The sequence below is a fragment of the Clupea harengus genome, chromosome 4, assembly GCF_900700415.2.
Source record: "Clupea harengus chromosome 4, Ch_v2.0.2, whole genome shotgun sequence".
NCBI classification, from domain to species: Eukaryota; Metazoa; Chordata; class Actinopteri; order Clupeiformes; family Clupeidae; genus Clupea; species Clupea harengus.
In genome coordinates this window covers 5686389-5709980 of record NC_045155.1, presented here as the reverse complement: position 1 = coordinate 5709980, position 23592 = coordinate 5686389, and the positions used below count along the sequence as shown (strand labels likewise).

Here is a 23592-nt window from a genome sequence, read left to right as displayed (position 1 = left end):
GACGGGATTCCATGCAAGCTGGTAGGCTTTCTTTGGAACCTGGTAGTGAATTACGACAGCGACTCCATTGTCTGTAACCGTCCAGGTCAACAGGCTCGACGAATCTGGGTTGAAAAAAAAAAAAAAAACATTCAAACAACAGTAGCCAAATTCCAGTCACCACATGAAATACATACGCAGCAGACTGGTACGATATCTGAAGACTTTACATACCTGTTATAATAAAAGATTTTAAGCTTCAATATATTTTCTGTTGCACTGCTCTCTTGGATATTTCTTAAACCTTCTTGAAAACGGGCATTACCCTCGAAGTCAAAATAATTGAATCGGTCGTAGGCAGACTCCATTGAACTTTAGCTTTTTAGCTTTTACTGCTGAGATGGTCTAACGCTTAAAACGCCTCGGGTGGATACTCTGTTTTCTCCATTCCTTGTGTTTACAGTAAAAGAGTTGTAAAATACAACTTATGGTTTGAAATGTCTAGTACGGACCAAATAGAAACATATCCGCATCCGCCTACGTCAGACACTCAAATGGACAGAAAATATTGTTGTGCCCCCTTGCGAACAAACGATGCAGTGGATCCTAGCAAAATTACTTAATCTGTAGACTTTTATTTACCTTACTAACCAATCACTTATAAGAACAATAAAGATACGATTAAATATTGTTCGCAAATATTGTAGCCTAATATCTGTCAATTGTAGGCTACTACTGTACTGTTAAGCAGAAAACTGTAAAGAAAACAAAACAATGTAACTGTTAATTCGTGAATGCTGTAAGGGCCTTTTGCGTTTAGTTATAGTTATTCATTTTATACGGCTTAGTATCACCCTGCTTATGTCTCAGAAAACCAGTTACCAGAAATAATTCAATTCCGTTCAAGAACAGACAAATAGTGAACTTGTAGAGCGAGTCACTCTGCAGTCAGGCTTATCTTGTGTTTTAGAGAATAATGGACTTCACTTGAACAACACAGAAAACAAAGCACCGGCATCCAAAAATGAATCCACGCACGCAACTCGCACAATTACAGGAAATATCGCGAGACGTCGCAGTCTCCCTCACTACGTAATGTGCCGTGCTGCTTATGGCGGCGCTGGTGACAGTGCTGAAAGCTGTTGGGGTGAGTTTTTGGTTATTTCATGGTTATAAATCTCGTTTAATATGTATTCCGTGGAAAGATTACTGTCAACTTGTCAATTATTTCTGTCTGTTATAATGCAACAATGTGAAAATAACTATTTATTTGCCTAAGACGCCGAGGCCTGGGTGGGGGCTGTGTTTCCAGTGTTTCATTTTCCATCATAAATCAAGGCGATTGTATTAGTCTTAGCCAGTAATTGTCAGTCTGTTTCGTTAAAAATAATCCTTATTTTCCCCGACATCTGAAGGACAACGTCGAATCGAACTGACTTCGTGGTCGAGACACGTTAGCTATCATGTTAGCTTAGCTTTTCTCTCTACGCTGTCTAGCATGTGAGCATAACTCTGATTGCTAGCAGGCTGAGTTAGCTCTTTAACCGGAGGTTTGAAACCCCCTTTTTGATTTCCTTTGTTGTTTGTGGTACGGATAGATATTTGATGTGTAACGTTAGGTGTCAGGTTCATTAACAAAAGTGGTAGTTAACGGCGTTTTCTTTACCGTCGTATTCCAATAGAAATTCACCCATGACAGTTTGTCACACTTTAATCCTCCGCATTTTAGGTAGCAGGCTAGGCTGGGCGCTAGGGCCCCAGACAACAGTTAGACGTCAGCTAGCCTAGCGTGGTAAATCATGTTAACGAAAATGTAGAGCCCTGACGTTAACAAAGAGTGAAAACTAGCTAGGCCATGTTTCCCCCACCAGATTTCGACAAATCAGGATGGTATAACTTTTAATGTTAGTGATATTATTTGATGTCACTATGTTAATTATCTAACGTTAGGTGCTGCGTATTTTATAGACAGATCACCCGTTATTTGTGGTAACGTTAGCTAACTGTTAGCGAGCTAAAGTTAGTTAAACGGAGCTGCTTTGCTCTTGGCTCTATCGGGGTTCACAAAGCCCAGTACTGTGCAGAGTAACAGTTGACAATTGGTTGCTGGCGGTGTTGAATTGATGTTGACAACAAGTTCCGAGTTTGTTTGCACATGCCTCACGTGTCATCAAAATGTACCACCAATATGCATTGGCTTTCTATGATGAATCTGGCCATTTGATACCTGCGTCTGGCGACATGCGAGTTATCTACTGTGAAGGATTTTTTTTATCCACTGTCATCACTAAAAACAACCAATCCCGATTCGGTTCCTGTGGGCGGACTCGGTATGCGGCTGTTTTTTGACTGCGTCACGGGGAACTGGAAAACACGCGCTCTAAGGTTCCAACCATAGGCGGAGATCCCGGGGGGGACGGGGGGGACGTGTCCCCCCCTACCATAAAGTTGTCCCCCCCAACAATCATTGAAAACTAAAAAAAAAAAAAAAAATTTGATTTTTTTTTTTTTAAATAAAAATACGACGACACAAGCGGTGCTAATTATAGACGTAAAAAAAATGTGTTTTTAAGTATTGAAAAATCATGTTCCCCCTATTCCTCAAAGTGGTTTGGTTCACATGCTGTTTCCAACGGGCAGGGCTACCGGCAGCTCCGTGTTTCAGTTAATCAGCCCAGTAGCCTACACGGTCAGATTGTCAGACTGTTTCCTCCTCTGTCCCCTGTCGCTGCCGCTATGATACACGATATGTAACGAGATTTATCTCATTCTCGAACGCAGTAAGAACATGTAAAGAAGAAGTTTTTTTCTAAACTCCATTTACGAAGTTCCAATCGATATGCACAAGTATACATAAGCTTATTCATGGATTGGCATGACAACGTGAACGTTTGCCGATAACACACGCATGCCGGTAATTAACACAGTTAAGATAGCTAGCTAAGTCTAGGACAATGTCCTGTCAGGGCAGGTTCATGCTAGTTAATAAACGTAGGTCTACATCTCAGTGCCTCTCCAGATTTGTTAAATTATCTGAAATTAAATTAATGTCATCTTTTTCTGCGGTCCATGAACTATGCTGGTATAGTAATATGGAGTGACAGTGGCGTAGGAGGTAGAGAAGTCGTATTGTAATCAAAAGGTTGAAAGTTCAATTCCCTCTTGAGCTGTTTTATAACTTATTTTGAGCATCAAGTTCTCTTGAACTTTGGACATTATTTGTCTGTGAATAGATATTTCGTGTTAGTACATTTAATGCTGTTTAGATCATTCTAAAATGACTTCGAATTTCTGTTTGTAAATGTGATAAGATAATTCGGTATTTAGCAGTTTATGCTAGCTCTCGTGAAAGCAATTTTTTCATGTCCCCCCCCCCGGAATTACACTCTGAAATTTGACAATGTATTGTCCCCCCCTACAATGAAATGGGATCTCCGCCCCTGGTTCCAACTCGATGCTGTTGGCTAATAAACCATGTAAACGTACTGACACCAGTTTTGTACGTACGTTAAGTGTAAACCATACATCGATGCATGTTGTTTGCGAGTGATGGTCAAACCTCAAGTTTTGAAATTACAAGTTCAGTCTTTTGATGCGTAGCGAAAACGAATCTTTACAAATACCACCCAGACCTTTGCCCCACTTTAACTTGGATCCTGCTAACCATTTACCCTTTCCCCGTGTCAACGAACACCACAACCTGAATTTTAAATGGAGCCTGATTTCAAGCAGCTGTTCTGGTCCATTTCCAAATTAAATTGGGCCTTCAATTTAGACAACCCCTAAATATTGTCAACATAATCTCATTGTGTTCATCCTGATAACTGTCAGCTCACGTTCTTCGTAGCATTTCTATAATGGAGACATTTGTGGTTAATTAACCTGTTTTAATTATGGAGAGCATAGCTGGGCTTGGTTCTCCTTTAAGACTCCTTTAAAACTCCATTCCCTACTTGTGAAATTGACCCCCTTTCCATGGCCTTGTTTTTGAATGCTCATGAGCCTTGTGCTGTGGTGCAGCTACTCATTGCAACATCATCAGGGTGTCATTTAACAGCTTTTTCTTTGAGTCAAATGTCTTCATGCCAGTTAACAGAAAACAGAATTCATTGTGAGGTTCTATTAAATGAAGGTTACCAATCGCCAAAGATCTCTGCACAGGACTGTTGTCGTACACACACACACATTTAGTAAACAGCAAGCAGAGGGTGAGTGGTATATCAACAAGACGAAATTAAACAGTGGTCAGCAGTGAGCGGCGGACCTCCATAAATATCCCCTCACGCCGGCTGGTATGCACATCTACTTGTTGATCTGTGGCCTAGCAGGGAGCATCCAGGCAGCTGGCCCTGCAAAACAGGGGCCTGTTCTCAAGCAAAAGGGGGCAGCTGTGCGCACTTTATTTTTAGGTGGGGGATTGTGGGTGAAGAACATAAGGGTTCTGTTCACACAATGGATGTATAATTTTGCTGTGAAGGACCTGTGGGAGTTATGTTTGTATTGGTTTGTGCCTCATATTTCATGTTCTTTTCTGTATGTACTTTGTAACCACAATGTCTGTGATTTCTAGTATGTGGTTAATTTGTTTCCATTTCAGCTGAGTATTACTTGATATACATGTATGATTTCACATATCTTTGAGTATAGTCTGTTTCATTGTCTTTGAGATACTGAACGTCTAACTAGATAAGCTTGTGTAAGGTTGTCAGCTAATGCCTTTTTTTTTTTTTCTTCTTTCCTTTACAGTATGAAGTGAAACAGAACTGATTTTTGTACCACCTGAAACTGCTACTTCAAGTTCAGATCACACCGAAGTAACAATTCAAGGAAAAACCATCCCAAAAGTTAGCAAACCAACTCAGACGACCAAGGATAAGAACTTCACTTCACAACGGAAACAGGGGGAAAAAAACGAAGCAACCAGACAAAGTAACCAAAGATCTGCGACTAGAGAAGCCCCACAGAAACGAGAAGTTCAAGAAGACAACGAAGACAAAAAAAAAAGAAAAGAAATCCCGACAACGAACCTAAGCCACAGACGACAACCAACAAAAGCAAAATGCAAAGACTATACTAGATCTGAGACAAGAAGTTTGTGCCTACTCAACAGCTTTGACAAAGCACACGTCCCAACGCTGCTCCAAGCCCTTCTCATCCTCACCGCACCTCTGTCTCATCCAGAGTGCGGAGAGGGCTGCTGTCTGCTCGTTTTATCTTTCAGTTACCTCCTCTTTGTCCCTTCCTCATCTGCTCTCTCTCTCCTCTAGATCTGTTCATTTTTCTGTGGGAAGCCTAGTTGCTGTCCCCACGTTTTGGCCTTTATATATATATATAAATATATATATTTTTTTTTCCTTTTTAATTTCTCAGCTTAATTTTTTTTTTGTGTCGTTTTTTTTTTTGTGTCCTTGTTTTTGCAACCCTTATTTGAACACGTGCCAGAAAACTTGACATAAGCGAGTGTGTGTGTGTGTGTGTGTGTGAGTGAGTGTGCGTGCGCACGCGTGTTTGAACAGAAACTCTGCAATAGCAGTGCCACGGTCGGTGTCCAAGACAGAACAACACAACAAGACCTCTACTCAAGGTAGGTGCCTCTCCGTTTCCATTTCACCATCATTAGTCTTGCCAGCTGATGTGAGTGAGTGGACCATATGAGTCATTACGGACATCCTTCAAGTTTGTGTTCATTTGTTAAACATAGTGCTGGAGTTCTGGACTCCAGTATGGTTCATTTAAATGCCCTCTATGTCCTGGCACATGCAAGCCAACCTTTCTGTGACCTGAAGTTTTTTTTTTTTGGAATTCATTTTTGCCAATTTAACGGTTTCCCGTCCTCAGCTCAGGAGTATTCTAAAGTACCCATTGAATACTCCACTTCTAACCCTAGCACAATGTCACCAGTGACAGGTGATTGGTTGCAAATGTGATGCAAGAAGGATAAGAATGAATTCATTCTGTACAAGGAACCTTCAGATAGTAAGGTAGAAAGATTTGGACAGGCTGGTTATGTTATATGGAAGTGAAATCCAGTACATCCACTGGTCAGGCTTTCTCAAAAACGACTCTTTTCAGAGTCCCATGTTCTGAACAGTCACCTTCCCATATGTGCATGGTCAGTGTCTGATTATGAATGCAAAGCAAACAATAAAGTAACAAGACTATGATGCAAAACAAAATCATATTACACATGATGTTCCAGGGCATGACCTTGTGAGATTGCCGACCTAGATTCCTTGAGTATTGCTCGAGTAGACATACTCAAAACTAAATATTAAGTGCAAATGCATTCTGTTTAAAACCAGTAAATGTCCTTCTCACAAGGGCTGATTGAGGGGGAACCCTGTTTTATGTTTTTAGTGCCTTTTTCAAAGGTGGTCACATTTCTTGTTGATTTAATGTCGGACCCACTGATTTATATAAACGTGGAGCAGTGATATGTGTCTGGGTTTTGGTACAAAATACATACCATAAGTAAATTATGGTGATCGAGATGGCTTAATTTATGTCAGAAACATTCAAGTTGGAAATGAACTGAATTGACTATTAATGCCCAGTATATAGTAAAGTGCATCAAGGGGACAGGCATGTAGAACACTGTATGTCAGGGGACAACAACAGATGAATTTGGCTCAAATGCGGGTGGGAAACATTTACAGGATGGTTGGAGTTTGGATTATTAAGATCAATATAAAATACAGAATGGTGACTTACTAAATGGTACTGCCTTTCCCAAGATGAGGGAATGTTGTAAAGAAATGGTCATGCCTGTCTCGGGTTTGCCAACATTTCTGAAAGTTGTCCCCAGACATTAGTGTCGAGTGTTTCATTTGAAAAAAAATGATGTGCAGTCAAGATTAAGAGTGATGGGTAATTACTTATTGTCAATTGTCCCATTCTGAGGCCTTCATAACAGTGTGTTAACTAGTCATCTTTTACCTCAGAGGAACCCACGGTCCATTCCTGTGACTGTTCCGCTTTGCTCAATGGCTATTCTTGTTGCCTCCCCCTTTCCCCACCCTTTTTATTTGTGACCCCCCTCCCCCCTTTCCCCTTCCCTCTTCACCTTTGCAGAAATCCAGAGGTGTGGCCTTGGCTGGTCAGGTGAAAAAACAAAAACGGAAAAAAAGAAATACTAACCAATTGAAATTTTAGTGAAAAATCACGTCTTGGCACCCTAAGCGAACAAGCCACCCAGTTAAAGCAAAAAAAAAAAAAACAAGAGGTGGAGACCTGAATTTAATGGAACAATATGGGCAGTCCTTGGAAAGGCTTTGTTGAGTTTACCTTGCCTGCGTCGCCACCCACTGCGTTTGTTAGTGCCGACCTGAGCACCTCCCCCGTCGGACTCAGCCTGTCCCCGTATGGCCGATCCGTAAGTTTCACTTCCCACCCGTACCCCTCCTCCCCTCCCCAACCTCTCAACCTACCTACCGTCCTCCCTCCCTCCCGCCATCCAACACTCCGTCACTTCTTCCGCCCTCTTCCCTTCCACTGCTCTTGTCTGGCCTAACCTCTCCATCCCACTGGGCTCAGAGACTGGCCTCGGCTCAGCAGAAAGCTCAGGATTGGAACGGATGTGCTAGGGCAAACGGTAAACAATAACCACACAGTTTATTATGGTGCCCCGACAAGCATAGAATTATCAAGAGCAGTTGGTAAGAATTTGGGACTCCTCAAACTTGGGGGGGGGGGGGGTGGTGTGTTATGATTTTCATGGCTGGGTGTATGTGTGTGTTCAGCCTTAAGTGCCCATAGTTCATTTAGAGAGGACTGTTAGAATGGGTAAAAATCCCCAACCTCAAAAACATTTTGATTATCCCGCTTCATAGCCCGTACCTGATGGTCACTCCGTAGTCTGCACCTTTATGCACAGATTTGTATTTACAAATTGTGTTGGGGAACTTGGACAATATTTAACTGTAAAGTCTCACAGCCAAATCTCAGGTAGCTAATCCAAAAATATCCTAGCTGTGGGGGGGGGGGGGGAGGAGAGACATACAAATAAACTAAAATAGGGAGTATTTTTGTTTTAAATTCTCATGACGTAAAAAATGATTGAAGTAATTTAATTTCAAGAAGCGGTTATTACTGAGAGCCCATGGTCGAGGCTGGTCTAGGCCCTTTCACCTAACCACCTCTTCTCTAGTCGGTCTTAGCAGGTGGCCTCTCTTGTCCTCAACATTTGTTTTAGTTACACCTAGGGTGTAATTTCAGGAATGTTGTTTTTTGTTCTTTCTGTCTGTCTGTCTGTGTCATTCTTTCTCGATTCCCCATGACCCCCATTAACCCTCTTCTCCATCTTAGCCATCCTTGCAAATGAGAGTGGATCAACCGGCTATTCTTTCACCTCCATCTGAGTAGAGCCTGATCAGTCTGTGTGTTTTTCTTCTCTGGTTGTATAAGTTGTAGCGGTTACAGAAAGATCACTGGTTATCGCATCACTGTTGTTTGCTACCTCTGGTGGATCAGTAGAATAATGTAGTTGAATTGAAAGATAGGCGAATCGTTTCTTATAAGTCAGAGTTTGCGGTCATCACCCAAAACTTCCCCTAATGTCACATAGTGGGAATAAAAGCTGCGCTGCGTGACCGGCTTGAGTCGTTCATTTTGGATGGTGAACATTGAATGGTAAACCATTCAGTCTGAGTTTCCCCCCCCTGTGTAAAAGTATAAGGCCCTGTAAAGTGACCGCTTTGCCCCGCCTTGACAGTGCCTTCCAGAACTTGCCCCACTCTTGAAGATGGAGCGAGGGTCTTCTGAACCACCCACAGCCCGTTCTACTTCCCATGCCACGGCAGCCCCCGTCACCCCTGCCCCTGCCACGGCAATGCCCACCACCCCCATGCACATCCCCCGTTCTGCCTCTATGTCCTGTCATACCTCCCGGGCAGCAGGGGGCAAAAAGCGTCAGCGGACCCCCCAGTTCCCAAGATCAGTAAGTGGGCACGAGGTGGGAGGTCTGAATTGCCTCCCAGACACACTGAAGAGTGCCCTCTCCTAACAGTTTGGGTTTTGATTGGTTGCTAACCGCACGTGTTCCACCCCAAAGATTTGGATTGGTTGAAGGGTAACATTTTGTTCTCTTAGCTGGCCCATGGTGTGAAGAGGCATTGTGATTGCAAGGTGTGGTGTTCAATTGGACTTGTGCCCTCTCATGGTAACCTTGATGTTAATTCTTTCTCTCTCTTGCTGATGTATTTAATTGGACAGGTGTTTGGTTTTTGCATGTCTCGTTTACCCCTAACGGAAAACAATTGTTTGGACGATAGTTTTTGCTAACAGTAATATACAGCTCTAACGATAACCCATGCATGTCAAACAATGGATGAATTTGTGGTGAACACACTAGAACTGCGTGGTGTGGTATGTTTTGTTGGGTGATGGCGGATGAGCTGATTCAACATGAAGACGCATGAAAGGGTAGCCAGCTGTGTTTGCATTGTTTATGACTGGGGCAGGCAGACAGTACTGGAAATCTCTGGTTGGCTCGGTGGGTCAGTCAATCAAGTGTTAACCTTGTTTTGTATGAGCAGATTTCGTGATGCCTTTTTTTGTGATTTTATTCGTTTGTAGTATACTTGACCATTGTCGGTGCAATACCACAGTGTTGCCCAGGGGAAGATCCTAAACCCTCATTTTATCCGTTAAAACATTTAAAGAGGTTTCTCATAAATGTTTTCATTTGGTCATATCCACTCATACCGTTGAACTTTTTAATTTGAAATTAACTAGTGAACATGCCTCGGCACCTAATGTCCAACATCTCACCATTCTTCCGCTCCCTTGTCTGAACAGATGAGCTTTGATCCAAGCTTGCTTCACAACAATGGCCACACTGCCTTTGCTAATGGCTCCGGGGTCGGCATCAGGGAGACTGGGGTGGTGGAGAAGCTGTTGACCTCTTACGGCTTCATCCAGTGCTCTGAGCGCCAGGCCCGACTCTTCTTCCACTGCTCCCAATATAACGGCAACTTGCAGGAGCTCAAGATAGGAGGTGAGTGGGCGTGACTGAAGTGTGGGGTGTCTTTTATGTTTTTTTTTATTTTATATGAAACATGGAGCATCCTGTTGTTGTGATTTTAGTAATTCATTGTTGTTGTTCAACTAAATGTACTTGGGGTGTATGATGGTCAGTCCATGGTTTTGCAAGTCATAGAGGTTTGACCATAGAGGTAAGGAGTGACATTCATGGCCATTACAATTTAGACATACGCCTCTAAAACACTTTTTTGTTTTCCCCTGTTCTCTCTCTCCCCGTCCCTCTTCCAGATGATGTGGAGTTTGAGGTGTCGCTTGACAAGCGCACCGGCAAGCCCATCGCTGTGAAGCTGGTAAAGATCAAGCCTGAGGTGCTGCCCGAGGAGCGCATCTCTGGGCAGGTGGGGCCTGACTTGCACGCCTCTCCCATTACTAAGCTGCATGGTTATATACATCCAGTTAAGGAACACATTTTACTCTTGGTTCTGTTTTATGTGTTTGTCCTGTCTGTGTTTATATGTATGTGGAGTGCGTGTGTTTGTGTGGTGGGTTTGTTTGGTTGATCGTTCAGGCTCATTGTAAATCTTTTTGTTAAACTTACATTTATATATTTATTTTTTTTTAGTTGACAGATCTAGACAAAAATCCCAAATTTCATAAGGCTAATTGATGTGCTCTATATGTGCAGTAACCTGAACAGGCTTTACAATGGGCCAGACTGTCTTGGACCTTTGTGACGTTTTTTATGTTCTGTCTCACTTGGGGCTTTGCATGGTTTTAATTTAAGCAAATTCACATGGCATCAAATTGGATATCAGTGTGGAGCATAAGACAATCATATCAAGCTCATCAAGTGGCATTGTTCATGTTGTGTTGCGTTATCAGTTTGTCCTTTTTGTATTTTTCATATATTTTTTTTTTTTAACTTTTTACATTAGTCCATGTGTGTCTGTGCGGTGTCTAACCCATTTATTCCTGTGTGGTGGTTTGTGGTCTGTAGGTAGTCTCAGCCATACCCACTCACCTGGATGGGAAATCTGCACCAGGCCAGCTACCCACTGGCAGTGTGTGCTATGAGAGGAATGGGGTGAGTGTCCGGGTGAGGATCCAGTGTCCGTGTTATGAATTCACTCGCATGGATGACATTGACATTACTCCACATAATGTCTCTTGGATTACTTGCACGTGGCAAATATTTGTAGATGCATGTTGGGAATTTGGGAGTCTTAGATGGTTATTTCATATAATTAGATGATCTTTTACCAGGGAAGTTTCAGAATTTCTTTTAATAAACCACAAGCCTGAAGTTTTGGTGCTTATTTGTGTGTGTGTGTGCCTGCACCCTATAGGAGGTTTTCTACCTGACATACACACCCGATGATGTGGAGGGAAACATACACCTGGATACTGGAGACAAAGTCAGCTTTTACATGGAGACCAATAAACAGTATGTTTGGGGTTCATCCACTCAGTCTTTCAGCTCTTTGCCTCTAGGATAATCTATTCATCAATGTATCTATCAGTTTGTCTGTCAATCAATCAATCAGTGATTTCATCATTCAATACTCACTGGGGAAGACCACACTCTGACCCAGGGCCCCTCTATGTTTGCAGTACCGGTGCAGTCAGCGCTCGCAACATTGTTCTGGTCAAGAAGAAACAAATGAGGTGCCAGGGAGTCGTCTGTGCTACTAAGGTAAAAGTCTTGTTTGCATCCACATTCATGTAGCATTACATTATTTAGCTGTAGCTGTAGTGCCATGTGTTCAACCCCCCTGAAAGTCACTATCAAGTACAAAAGATAATTGCATATATTAAAAATATATAACAAACTGCATACTTGCATAGGTATTCAAACCCCTGAGCTTTTGAATTCCAGAGTAATGCAGATGATGGATCATTCACAAATGATAGAGGTGGCACTTATTTGGCCATCACTCATAATTGGGTGGTTAAAAAAGAGCTCTGCCTATGGGTATGAAAACAACTTTGTCAAAGGGTTGTCAGCCAGGTTGTGAAATAACAAGAAATTAAGACATAAGAGACAAGATCATTCAAATGTTTAAGTGAGGGGAAAGACTCACAGAAAATATCTGTTTTGATGTCCACTTGAACACCACTTGCATGTTACCCAGATGCTTTGTAGAAAGGTTTGTCCCCCAAACCAAGCATCCGAAATTCGTGCAAGGCTTGTACATTTTAAAGTAAAGACTCAACTGCAATCTTCAAAACCCCCCGTTTGCTGCGTGTAGCTTTTGGGATAAGCAAGAATGCAAGATCAACTCTAGAACTTTCAAAGTGGAGGGTCTTGCTGCAGTGGCTCTCTACTATTTCACCTCTAGAACATATTTCCTAAAGACAATGTATTTTCTGTAGCGTGTGCATGAATGTGTAAGATCCTAACAGCCTTTAAAAAAAATTAAAAATAAATAAATAAATAAAAAAAACAAAAACTCAAGTGCACCCCAGCAAATGATGTAGGGTTGAATTGAAAGATACTCTAGCTCATGGTGGTGTCAACAAGAAGGGTTGCTGGTTCGCACGCTGTGGAGCTGCTCCAAGATGCAGAAGTTGTATGAAGCGAAGTACTTGGACTTCAGCTTCCATACTGCCCCAGACTCTATATTCTTTGGGATTCATCTACCACAGAAGATCCCCACCTAGGCCTCAGACAGAAGGGAGTCCTCCTGCTGTTATAATGAGTCAGAAATGACTAATTCAACAGTGGAGGCCTGCCCAAGCCCCCTCACTTGGGGAATGGCAGATATTGTTGAGCAGGGTCGCCACATATGAAATAACTTTTACAGGCTAGCAGAAAGACAGGGTGACGACCTGCATAATTGGGTGAAATTCTTAGATTATTATCACCGTAGTTACGTAACGTTTCAAGCAACGCACACCCACTCCAACAGCCCTTAATTTTTTTCTTTTTGTTTGGCTGTTTGTTTTGTGTTTTTTTTTTTTTTCATCATTGCCATCCCATCATTGTTCTTTTAGTAATACTTGATACATCTAAATTATGGGTAACCCAATGCATTTGTATTGATTCTATTTCTGTATGTGAATACATTGCTCTCAAATCAATAAAATACAATAACAAAATGATATTTGATTGCTATCCATGGTCAATAACAATTTTTTTTTTTTCACCCAACTTTCCAGGAAGCGTTTGGTTTTATCGAGCGAGGAGACGTGGTGAAGGAGATCTTCTTCCACTACAGCGAGTTCAAGGGAGACCTAGAAGCACTGCAAGCTGGGGATGATGTGGAGTTCACCATCAAAGAGAGAAATGTACGGGAGGGTGTGACTAGACGTGGTCTCTGTGCAGTTACCTTGCCTGTTCCAATAGCTCTAGCTCCTGCGGCTAGAGCTAGACACTAGAAACACGAGCATGAATCTGATTTATCTCTGAACTCACAAAGCTCTAGTATTGCAAATATATGAATAAAAGACTTAAAATAATTGAAATAGTCACCTAATGTAGCATTATTTCTGTAACTGCTGTATTTGTCTGCATGTTTGTATAGAACATTTTCTTTCGTTTTCCTCAGCCTTCTGTAAACACTGAATTCCATTCTGTTATGTTGTCCCCAGGGGAAGGAGGTGGCCACCGATGTGAGACTGCTGCCTCAGGGAACAGTCATCTTTGAAGACATCAGCATCGAGCACTTTGACGGAACCGTCGCTAAAGTTATACCCAAGGTCCCGACCAAGAATCAGGTGTGAATCGGATATCCTTTTAACCACAGTGGCCACTAGGCACTATCGGTATCACCACAGTGGCACTATTACTTTCAAATATCTAAAATAAATGGCTAACGTTTGTATTCTTATTCTTCAGAATGATCCTTTGCCTGGACGTATTAGTGCTAGAGTCAACTTCACCGAAAAGGAGCTTCCATTTGGGGAGAAAGACACCAAGTCCAAGGTGACCCTTCTGGATGGTGATCATGTGCGTTTCAACATCTCTGTGGACCGCAGAGACAAGCTGGAGAGAGCCACTAACATCGAGATCCTCCCCGACACCTTCCATTTCACCAAGGAGTCAAGAGAGATGGTAAGCTCTTTCCCTGTAATCTTCCATATCTGCCTCGATCAAAAGCAGTCAAACAATGATTTTTTTAAATTTTTTTTGTAGTTTAAACTCGATTGATTGCTGTATAGATAAAACATTTTGACTCATAGAGTTGTAGCCTCATAAGTTCCCTGAAAGCTACTGATGCTAGAGGACCGTGTTCTGGTACCTCTCCCTTGGCCACACAGGGCGTGATCGCTGCCATGCGGGACGGCTTTGGCTTCATCAAGTGTGTGGACCGGGACGCTCGGATGTTCTTCCACTTCAGCGAGGTGCTGGAGGAGAGCCCACTGCACATCTCTGACGAAGTGGAGTTCACCGTTGTTCCCGTGAGTCAGCTTGGTTGAAGTATTGCCCCAAGTCCCACAGGACATCCATCTCTCTTAGTTCAGTGACGCTAGCTCAAGTACACCCGTCTCCGCTAATGAATCCCCTTCAGGGGAATCTCTGTGCCAGAGCCAGGTGTATTTGATCATGCTCCTACTTCAGAGGGGATTGATATCCAGGGCACCCTTCATGTTGGCCATGTCATGTACAGGCTTTCTTGTACATGAAGGGCCTGTGTGGTACTTTGTTGTCAGCCCGACTATACACGCACACCATATTGCATCCATTGAAACGAAACCCATCAGTCATTTGTATACAGGGTTCAGTTAACAGATGACTGATGGGGTTTCATCAAGTGAGCCCATGCTTGGTTTGAAGCAAAAACCTACAGCTGCATACTGGCACTTTGTGATCAAGATCACCTGCGTCAGTGTCTGGGATACACCATGTTGTGCCCCGAACTGCTTTTTTTTTTTTTAAAGAGGGCCCATTATGTGTTGTTTTCAATGTTCATATTTTTTTTGGGGGGGGGGGGGGGGGTCTGCTAAAATATTAACATGCTTCAATGTTCCTGAAACATATTATTTTACTCATACAGTACATTTCTCTTCACCCTCTGTCTAAAATGATCTGTTAGAGCTCCTGTGTCTTCCAGTGAGCCCAGTGTGCTCTGATTGGTCAGCTAGGCAGGCAGTAAGGATTTTGTTGCGAGATTGCATCATCTTGTAACAAAGGAACAGGGCTGGAATTTTTAAGGAGGCATTTCAGGCAGCTGAGAAAGTGGTTTATTTGGGAGAGTGTTACTCCCTCTGTCATGTACTTTGGGTTTTGTAACTTTGCGGACTGTTTACATGCACACTAAAGGAAAGGGGGAAAAAAATCCCTTTGAGTGTTTCACCATCACTCCGGGGTGCAGATTGATGTGTAGAGTAGAGTGACCATTAAGAGATTAATGAGCCTCCTGGCAGGTGAGATACTTAAGCTGCTGCCCATCGACCTGACAGACAATGTCTTACAGATGCCTTTGATGCAGTTGACATGTTTACGGTCTCATATCTTGGCAGGAAGAGGTCAGGCCAGGCAGTGGGGAGCTTGCAAATAAGGTAAGCAAGTCTGTGAGGCTATATGTGAGAGTAAGAGCTTGAAACCAGGTATTCTACAGTAAGACAGTTGGATGGCATTGCTAAGCCAGGGAAGAAATAAGGCAATAAATGGCACAGCAGGGTTCACTCAAGATGCCTTTCCACCACATAAAACATCAGCAAAACAAAATCATCGTCATTTAATGAGTAGTTTGGTTTCATTAGGTGAATGCATGTCTAAGGTAGCCAGTCCTGGGGGAACTCTGTAACTGAGCGGTGTTTCCTGTGCGGGTTCTTGCAGGACATGTTGTCTGCCCAGCGGAACCATGCCGTGCGGATCAAGAAGCTACCCAAGGGCACCGTGTCCTTCCACGTCCAGTCTGAGCAGCGCTTCGTGGGACAGGTGGAGAAGGAGGCCATGCCAGCCACATCCTCCTTCGCCAACAAGAACGCCAGCCCTAGCAAGACCAAGGAGAAGGTGAGGAGGGGGGGGACGGGACATGAGAGAAGCGTTAGAATATGATGGTTATGTATTTTTGTTTTATTTAAAATATTTATTTATTTATTTTTATTTTTTTAAACAAGACCTTGTCTAGTTCACTTTGTTTTGCGTGTGTTGTGTGCGAGTCATGCTGATGAGGGCATCTTTCTGTTAGCTTTTCAAAGGATCAGCTTTTTATTTTGAAAAGGCAGAATCTTTCGACTCCTTGTGGATTCAAATAATTAAGATAGTGCAGGCTCTTTTTCTTTTCTTTTTTTTTTTTTTTCTTTCTACACCGCTCCTCGGTCTTCTAATACTTTTTACTTTATTTATTTTTTTCCTTTCCCCCTTGGGTCTCACTTCTCTGCTCCGTTAGAAAAAAGACAAGGTAGGATGCCTTTCTGTGCATGCCGTTACCACCGCTTCATTGGTCAGGCTTTTCATTGGAATATTATGTTAAGGTTTTTTTGGTTACATTTATTTTTTTCAATATTTCGGATAACTACAGGAGCAAGCAGACTTTTAAAACAAAATCTTAAACCGGACCTGTTATTCACACTGTTTGGCGTGAACATAAAACGACTGCCTTTATTATGTTGCATTAAAAAAAAGACGTTAACCCTTTGCCAATATAAGTCTTTTTCTTCTGACACATCCACCACCATAGTGCTGTTACAGACACACTCTTGTAGTACGCACATGGTTGTCAATACAGACCAGCATTGTTTAAATGCTCAGATCCCTAATTTCCCTTTTTTTTTTTTTTTTTTTTCTTAAGGGTAAAGTAGACAAGGTAATAGAGTGTGTGTGCAAGGCTCATATTTGTTGTGATGCTCTCTCTCAGCAGGGGTGGTGGCATGGTTATAGCTACACTAATTGGAATGCCCCGTGTAGTTGCAAACCACTGTGTGATTTGTAACATGCAATACTTTTACACTATTAATTCCTGTACAAAGACGCCACGAATTATTTGTGTTCAAAAGGAAATTGAATCTGGTAACTAGAGAAGAACATTTCAGCTCCTACTAATGGTGTGTGCGTGAAGAGATGGTTTAACTGTGTGAACTCTGTTTCCGGGGAACCCTCTAAAGCTGTCAGTGTGCCCAGCCAGTCATGGCTAACCCATACTTACGGATCACTTTCAGCCGTCTAACACAAGCTGGCTGCTCACCAACACCACTCTGACAAGCCTGTAAACACCAGAAGGGAACGGTTTGCTTTCTGCCAGAGTTCGAGACCGTCTTTGAATTTTCCCCAACACGCGACAGTCTCTCAAACGTAGTTTTGGTGTGTTTTTTTTTTTTTGGTCAGGATGCTGAAGAAGGTCTTGTCGCTTATGAAGACTGCGGCGTGAAGCTGACTGTGACGTACCATATCAAAGACCTAGAGGGAGCTGCGATCCCTCAGCTAGGAGACAAGGTAGGAAACATTAGTTCAACATCAAGAAAGTGTGTTATCAGTGCAATACGGTGGCAATTTTGTAGCTACTTTATAGTGTCAAGGGACCAGCAGCGATGTACGAGTAGCCAGAATAGTATGTATTCAATGTATTTCCAAGCTTGTGGAACATTTTTAAGGGTTACCTATTGCTATGGCTTCATTTCTGTGTTGACGTCTCTCTTGCAATGTCTTGGGCCGGCTGTATCTGATATCTGGTTGAATTCTCTTGCAGGTGGAGTTTAGCATAAGTGAAGTGAAGCGGACCGGCCTGCAGAGCGCCGTCTCCATCAAGATCCTCAACCGCTCCGTCAACTCCAAGAGACTGCTCGGGTTCGTCGCCACACTCAAGGACAACTTCGGCTTCATCGAGACGGCCAATCATGACCAGGAGATCTTCTTCCATTACAGGTATGCAAACTCGTGAAACAAATGGAAATTAACAGTTGCTGAACAAGTTTTCTTAAGACATATCTAGTCTTCCTCTTGGCTTAGTGGAGTTGTGTGATGGTTGTCTTCCTGGTTGTAATGCTGGTTCTGCGTGCGCAGTGAGGTGTGTGGAGACGTGGACAGCTTGGAACTGGGTGATACGGTGGAATACACGCTGTCCAAGGGGAAAGGAAACAAAGTCAGTGCTGAGAAGGTCACCAAAATGGCTCCTGGTAAGGAGCGATCAGAGCTCTTTTTCTTCCTGCATGGGCACTGTCCCACAATCACACCTGTGCCTTGCACTCTCTCCCTTCTCTTGTTCTATGTTTTACTCATCTGTAATCTCCCACACATCATCTTACCTTATCGATGGCTTTGTATCTGGATTAATAACTTCTTATTTTTTCACTGTTTATATCCTGCAACGTGTTTTTTGTTTTGAGTTCATGCCTTTGTTGATCTCTTGTCTTTCTGCCCTCACAGTGAATGGTATTGGGGAGGATGTGGGGACAACAGTGTTACTGGGTAAAGTGACTCGCCCCTTGCGAAGTGTGGACCCATCTCAGACAGAATACCAGGGGCTTATTGAGGTCACAGAGGAAGGTAAAAGATCCATTCTAATGCATCTCACTTCCTAATAACAACTGTACATTTAGTTTGAAGGGCCTTTTGCCTCAGACATTTAACAACCCAAAAATATAAAAACTGTGCTGAATCTTTGCTGTCTCCTGTCTGTCTCTATCCAAGGTGCCACTAAGGGCCAGAGCTACCCGTTTGGCATTGTCAGCATGGCCAGCAAGGCAGACTGTCTGCAGAAAGGAGAGATGGTGAAATTCCAGCTCTGTACCATCACCCAGACTGGGCAGAAGATGGCCTGCCACATCGTCCCTCAGCGCAGAGCTCTAGTGGAGAGCGTTAAAGACCAGGTACAGGAGATCTTTACACTATCCAAATTCAGTGTGTGTGTTTGTGTGTTTCTGAGAGCATGTGTGTGCAGAAATACAATGTGTATGCAAATCAGTACATTATATCAAGGCAACGGCCCAATTCTGCAGAATTGCTTATAGGCACTGCTATTTTGTGTGAGGACACTGAGCTTTTATGTTTGGTGGGCATTTTTCTAATCTTGTGTTCGTGTGTTCTGTTGCAGTTTGGCTTCATCACGTATGAGGTGGGCGAGAGCAAGAAGCTCTTCTTCCACGTGAAGGAGGTGCAGGACGGACTAGAGCTGCAGACAGGAGACGAGGTGGAGTTCTCAGTCATCCTCAACCAGCGCACCGGCAAATGCAGCGCCTGCAACGTGCGCAGAGTCAGGTGAGGGAGTGTGGGGCAGAGGTCCAGTGGATATTTGTATTTTTTGTTGGTGGTTGTGATTTATGGTAATTTAGTGTTAATCTTGATTTTTAAAGCCTTTCAATTAGAAGTTTAAGGCAGCGATGTGATATGTGAGGGTTTGGTCATATAGCTGTAGTTTAATCAGCCCTTTTAACTTGCTGTACAGCTTTGAGATCAGTATGAAGGTGATGACCGTAGTAATTGAAAGCATACGTTCTGTCTATATGATATACAATAACATTTGAATTCAGGAACCTTGATAGTTGGATTTATTAATGGATTGATTGATTGAAATTATGAATGAATGAGTAGGTGAAGGGATAGATGGTTGTGTTGTTGATTCTGAGTGCTGATTGGTCTGTGTCCACTAAAACAGTGAGGGCCCAAAACCAGTAGCCACGCCCCGCCCTGAGCGCCTTGTGAACCGCCTGAAGAGCATCACCTTGGATGACACCAGTGCCCCACGCCTAGTCATCCTTAGGCAGCCCCGTGGACCTGACAGTTCAAAGGTAACCACGCATTCACGCAGCAAAGTGGATTAAGACCCAGTAAGGGTGAACTGTGTCAAACATTTTTTGTTTTTTAGTTGAATTCAACCGGTGCCTTAGCTGTGAATGTGTGTGTTTTGAAATGAGCGAGTCTGAACGCCCTTAACCGTGTGCTTTTTGTCTGTTTTTCTATTAGGGCTTCAGTGTTGAGAGGAAGGCACGTCAGCCTGGCGTCATGGACTGAGGACTGTTTGCCCCACCCCTACTCACCCCTCCCAACCAATAGCATAGGAGAGGAGCAATCGGGCTATGGACAGGGTCTGGGTTGGCAGTCATTTATATATAGTGTCTGTATACATAATACCCTCTGTCTCTCACATACATACATTCATACATATACACTCGCACCCACATACATAGATACCCGCACATACACCATACACACATGCACGCAAGCCACACCTCCGTGACATATTTGCAAACACACTACAGATGCTTGGCATATTATTGGCATGCATAACACCTCTCCCTGTCCTGTCATTGCAGCCCAATCCTCTCCATATTATGATCCTACCCCCTCCTCCCCATTCCTTAGTCTCCCCTCTCTTAAGTGTGGTCTACTAGCAAACTGCAGAGCTTATTACTGTGCTCTAATGAGGATATCCAGTTCTGAGTGTGTGTGTGTGTGCCTGTGTGTGTTTGGGTGTGCGTGAGTGTGTTTGAATTGTGGACGTGGTGTGTTAGAGATGTTGAGGGGTATGAAATGTGAAGGGAGACCTGTCTCTTGAGATGAAAGAAAGACCAACTGTTCTGCGTGGGGTTCTGCTCCCTCTGTAATTTCTGGGTGATCTAGTCTCCTCTGGTGATGTGTTCTTCTCAACCTAAACTCATCTGATTCCATGTGTGGAAATCTGCACCTGCTTAAACCTGTCAGTTATATGTGCGTGTGTGTGTGCGTGTGCGTGCGTGTGTGTGTTTGATAAAGATATAGAAACATCCTTTTTCTCTTTCCTTCTTTCTCTTTTTTTTCTTTTTTTTTTTCCTCTTTTTTTTTTTTTTTTTTTTTTTTGTTCAGCTGTAACTAATCTCCCATGTTTGGGTGTTTTTCATAGATCAATCAAAGCAAAGCGATTGTGCGTGAGATTCTATGCATAGGAAGCGGCGTTCTCCCTGCTCAGTTTTTAGAGCAGTTTTTAACACCCCCTTGATCCTTGTCAACTTTGACCCCTGACCTGGAAACACTGTGTCATGAGGTCAACGCTCATGTTTGTTGTTTTGTAAACAATGTGAATGATTTATTATTATTATATACATTTTCTTTTTTTTTCTCCATTTCAAGTTTGGTTTGAGTTTCCGATTTTGGTTGGATTTCTGGAACCTTTTGATGCCTTTAGGTATTCCCAGGCTTCCCTGTCCAGACCTTCCTCTCCCAGGTGCAGAATTCCAAATGGCATCTTTTATTCATCAGTACTTTTATACGATGTACCTTTTTTTTTTTTTTTTTTTTTTTTTCTTTGCACATCTTTCTCTGTTCTATTTAAACTCAAAAAAGTCTGCTTATGAAATAACTAAAATAAGAATAAGGTGCCTAAAATTATAAATGAAACAACAAAAAAATTAGATATATCCTCAAACCCCAGCCAACCGCCAAAAAAAAAAAAAAACAATCATAGGATGGCTTCTGTTTCCAGTAGAAATAATACAAGTATGCACTCTGGTTGGTCAAACATATACTGTATGTAATGTGTGCTTTCGCTTAGGGGGAGATTAAAACATCACAACATGACGATAATAATGAGGAATAACGAAAAGGAATGGTTGACTGAAGATCAGATAGAAAATACACACCAAAATCATAAGGATTTCAATTAGTGTGGTTTAAAAGGCATTGGTGGGGATTTGCTGTGCTTCAGAAGACTCATGGAGCTGTCTGACTGTCAGTTGAATTTCAGCTGGAGCATGTTAAGCTCCAGTTTAACTGCATATGGGGTCTCCCCTATATACTTTTGTTAATGGTCTTGAATGAAAAAATTGAAATAAACGTTTTATGAAAATGAAAATGTGTCGTCAGTGCTGTTGATATCTGGGCTGCCAGTTGAGCTAGAAAACAGTATAGCAGCCAGATCCCACAGATGCCTACTTAGGGGGGTGCTTTTTTTTTTTTTTTTTTCTCCTCCTCGTCCAGCTTCATACAAATAAGTCACACTGCTTCGACACTGATGATTACAGGTGTGTGTTTATGATTATCATTTGTTTAGACATCACAAAGCAACGTTTATGAAATGGAAAACATGCATGGCTAGGTACAAGTTCATGTAATGGTTTTCTTTAACATGCGGAAATGTGGTGGGCTAATGAGGAAAATCAAGGATATTACAGTTAACAATTCATTCTCTTCAATAAAATGTACAGCGATACAAACCATTGTAGCAATGCTAGCAGACAGTGAAGGATTGTATGGAAAGCGTGCATGTGTAAATTTATTCATCAAGGGCAAAGACATTTGGGAAACTATATTTTGGGATAATATATCAGCTTGCACCTGTAGTGGTAATAGAGGAAGTATAGTAACCCCATTCTGGTCAATGCCGATCAGTTAAAGGCAACCACTTAAACCAACACTGACTGGGAAACAATCCCCAATGACACACGGCCAGACCCTATCTGTCCAAAGTATCTGTGGTGTGGTCTGGTTATACCAGGCTAGTATTGACAGGATTTCATTCAGAAAATATATATTTATTATACAAAGTTTTACATTTTTAATTACACAGGATGAAATAAGGGGCTTCACACAGATTCCCAGGTATTTATGCATTGCTATGCCATGATTATCTCCAAAGCTAACCCATTGCACTAATCAGAGATCACACTTCACTATGATATGCCACAAGTTACGCCAGGGATATATTACATTAATATATAGTACATTAAGTACATTTTCACTTTTCACTCTATTGGTCTTTTAATCGTCTCTTTAAAAGTGCAGTCTGTGGGATTCAGTTTTTGATATAGGCTATATAATGGGATATCACCAGATATCCAGAGCAAAAGGTGTTCCGAATCTAAACTGCCTGCTTTTGGAGAACAATTTCTGAGTAGCCATGAACCCCTGTCCCTCAGACCCGGGTGCTGTTGAGTTGTATAGTGATCTCTGAGCGATGAATGGCTTTGGGTTTGGTCCCTGCCATGGAGCCCTGACTGGCAGACCATCGTGTCCACCACTCTCTGAGATGGCTCCTCTCGCTCATCCTAGAGTCTGTAGCTCGAACCGGAGCGACAAACACACGAGGGAGCTTTGAGCCCACAGACTGCCCCTCTGAATTTCCTACGTTCTGTTTCGGACCTGTGTTCTTACCCAGTTCTGTTTTGCACACAGAATGCAGGACTGTAGAGTGTATGTTGTGACTATTTGGTGTTTCGGTTGCACCATTTTGCGTTGGACCGGCCTCACGTTTTGGGAAGAGGCTTGCCAGACCAGAGCTGAAGTTGAGCCCCTCAAGCTTGCGTTGGTATTCCTGGAGCTGGGCTTTGCAATCGGCTGCTTCCTCCTTCAGCTCCAGGAACTGCCACTGCAGGTCCCTCTCAAACCCCTCCTCTGCCTTCAGCTCATTCTCCCAGAAGTCTAGCTGCTCTGCTTCCTCTTCAAGCAGACACAGTTGGGCCTCTGCCTTTTGCTCGGTTGCTTGTTCCTCTGCCAGTTGTTTTGCCCGCCACTCTTCCAACTTGCTGATCTGACTGTCTGCTGTGTCTATCTGTGACTGGAGCTCCAGAAGACTGGACTGCTGGAGAAGGGTGAGCTTCCTCAGTTCCTCTTTCTCCTCTTCAACCTCCTTGTTGGCCTTGACATGCAGCTCCTCCACTTTCAGGAAAGGCAAGTTGGCCTGTGGGTCTTTCTTCTTGCTCTTCTGTGCTTTGGCCTCTGCTCGCTTTTTCTTGTCATTCACCTGATCATCACTGCCACGACTCCCAAGGCAACTA

The 23592-nt window shown here is 42.8% G+C and overlaps 1 protein-coding gene and 1 non-coding gene across 16 annotated transcripts; both read left to right on the top strand.

The window, feature by feature from the left end:
• Positions 1–1015: 1015 nt before the first annotated feature.
• Positions 1016–21671, top strand: csde1 (cold shock domain containing E1, RNA-binding). Of its 15 annotated transcripts, none has more exons than XM_031565901.2 (24): positions 1016–1126; positions 4726–5563; positions 8690–8914; positions 9775–9973; positions 10249–10358; positions 10958–11044; positions 11307–11404; positions 11536–11653; positions 13120–13248; positions 13552–13677; positions 13799–14014; positions 14221–14361; positions 15424–15462; positions 15743–15919; positions 16299–16310; positions 16701–16715; positions 17234–17341; positions 17595–17770; positions 17909–18021; positions 18272–18391; positions 18536–18714; positions 18939–19102; positions 19500–19632; positions 19808–21671. In XM_031565901.2, the coding sequence occupies exons 3-24, from the start codon at positions 8720–8722 to the stop codon at positions 19853–19855; spliced, it is 2703 nt and encodes a 900-aa protein (XP_031421761.1). In that variant the 5' UTR covers positions 1016–1126; positions 4726–5563; positions 8690–8719; the 3' UTR covers positions 19856–21671. The 15 variants fall into 15 exon arrangements, with proteins under 15 accessions (XP_031421761.1, XP_031421760.1, XP_031421756.1 ...); XM_031565900.1 differs by having other exon boundaries at positions 10958–11056; XM_031565896.2 differs by having other exon boundaries at positions 10249–10415.
• Positions 12174–12306, top strand: LOC116220404. Its single transcript, XR_004163644.1, has one exon. It is a non-coding gene; the product is annotated as a small nucleolar RNA SNORA14 (small nucleolar RNA).
• Positions 21672–23592: the final 1921 nt, after the last annotated feature.

What these genes read in the sequence shown, in the direction of transcription:
- csde1 (XM_031565895.1), top strand. Translation starts at nt 8,720, where the DNA reads ATGGAGCGAGGGTCTTCTGAACCACCCACAGCCCGTTCTACTTCCCAT. An exon ending in TCACCATCAAAGAGAGAAAT is followed by an intron (nt 13,249 to 13,551) that starts GTACGGGAGGGT and finishes TGTTGTCCCCAG; the next exon opens with GGGAAGGAGGTGGCCACCGA. An exon ending in TGCAACGTGCGCAGAGTCAG is followed by an intron (nt 19,103 to 19,499) that starts GTGAGGGAGTGT and finishes CCACTAAAACAG; the next exon opens with TGAGGGCCCAAAACCAGTAG.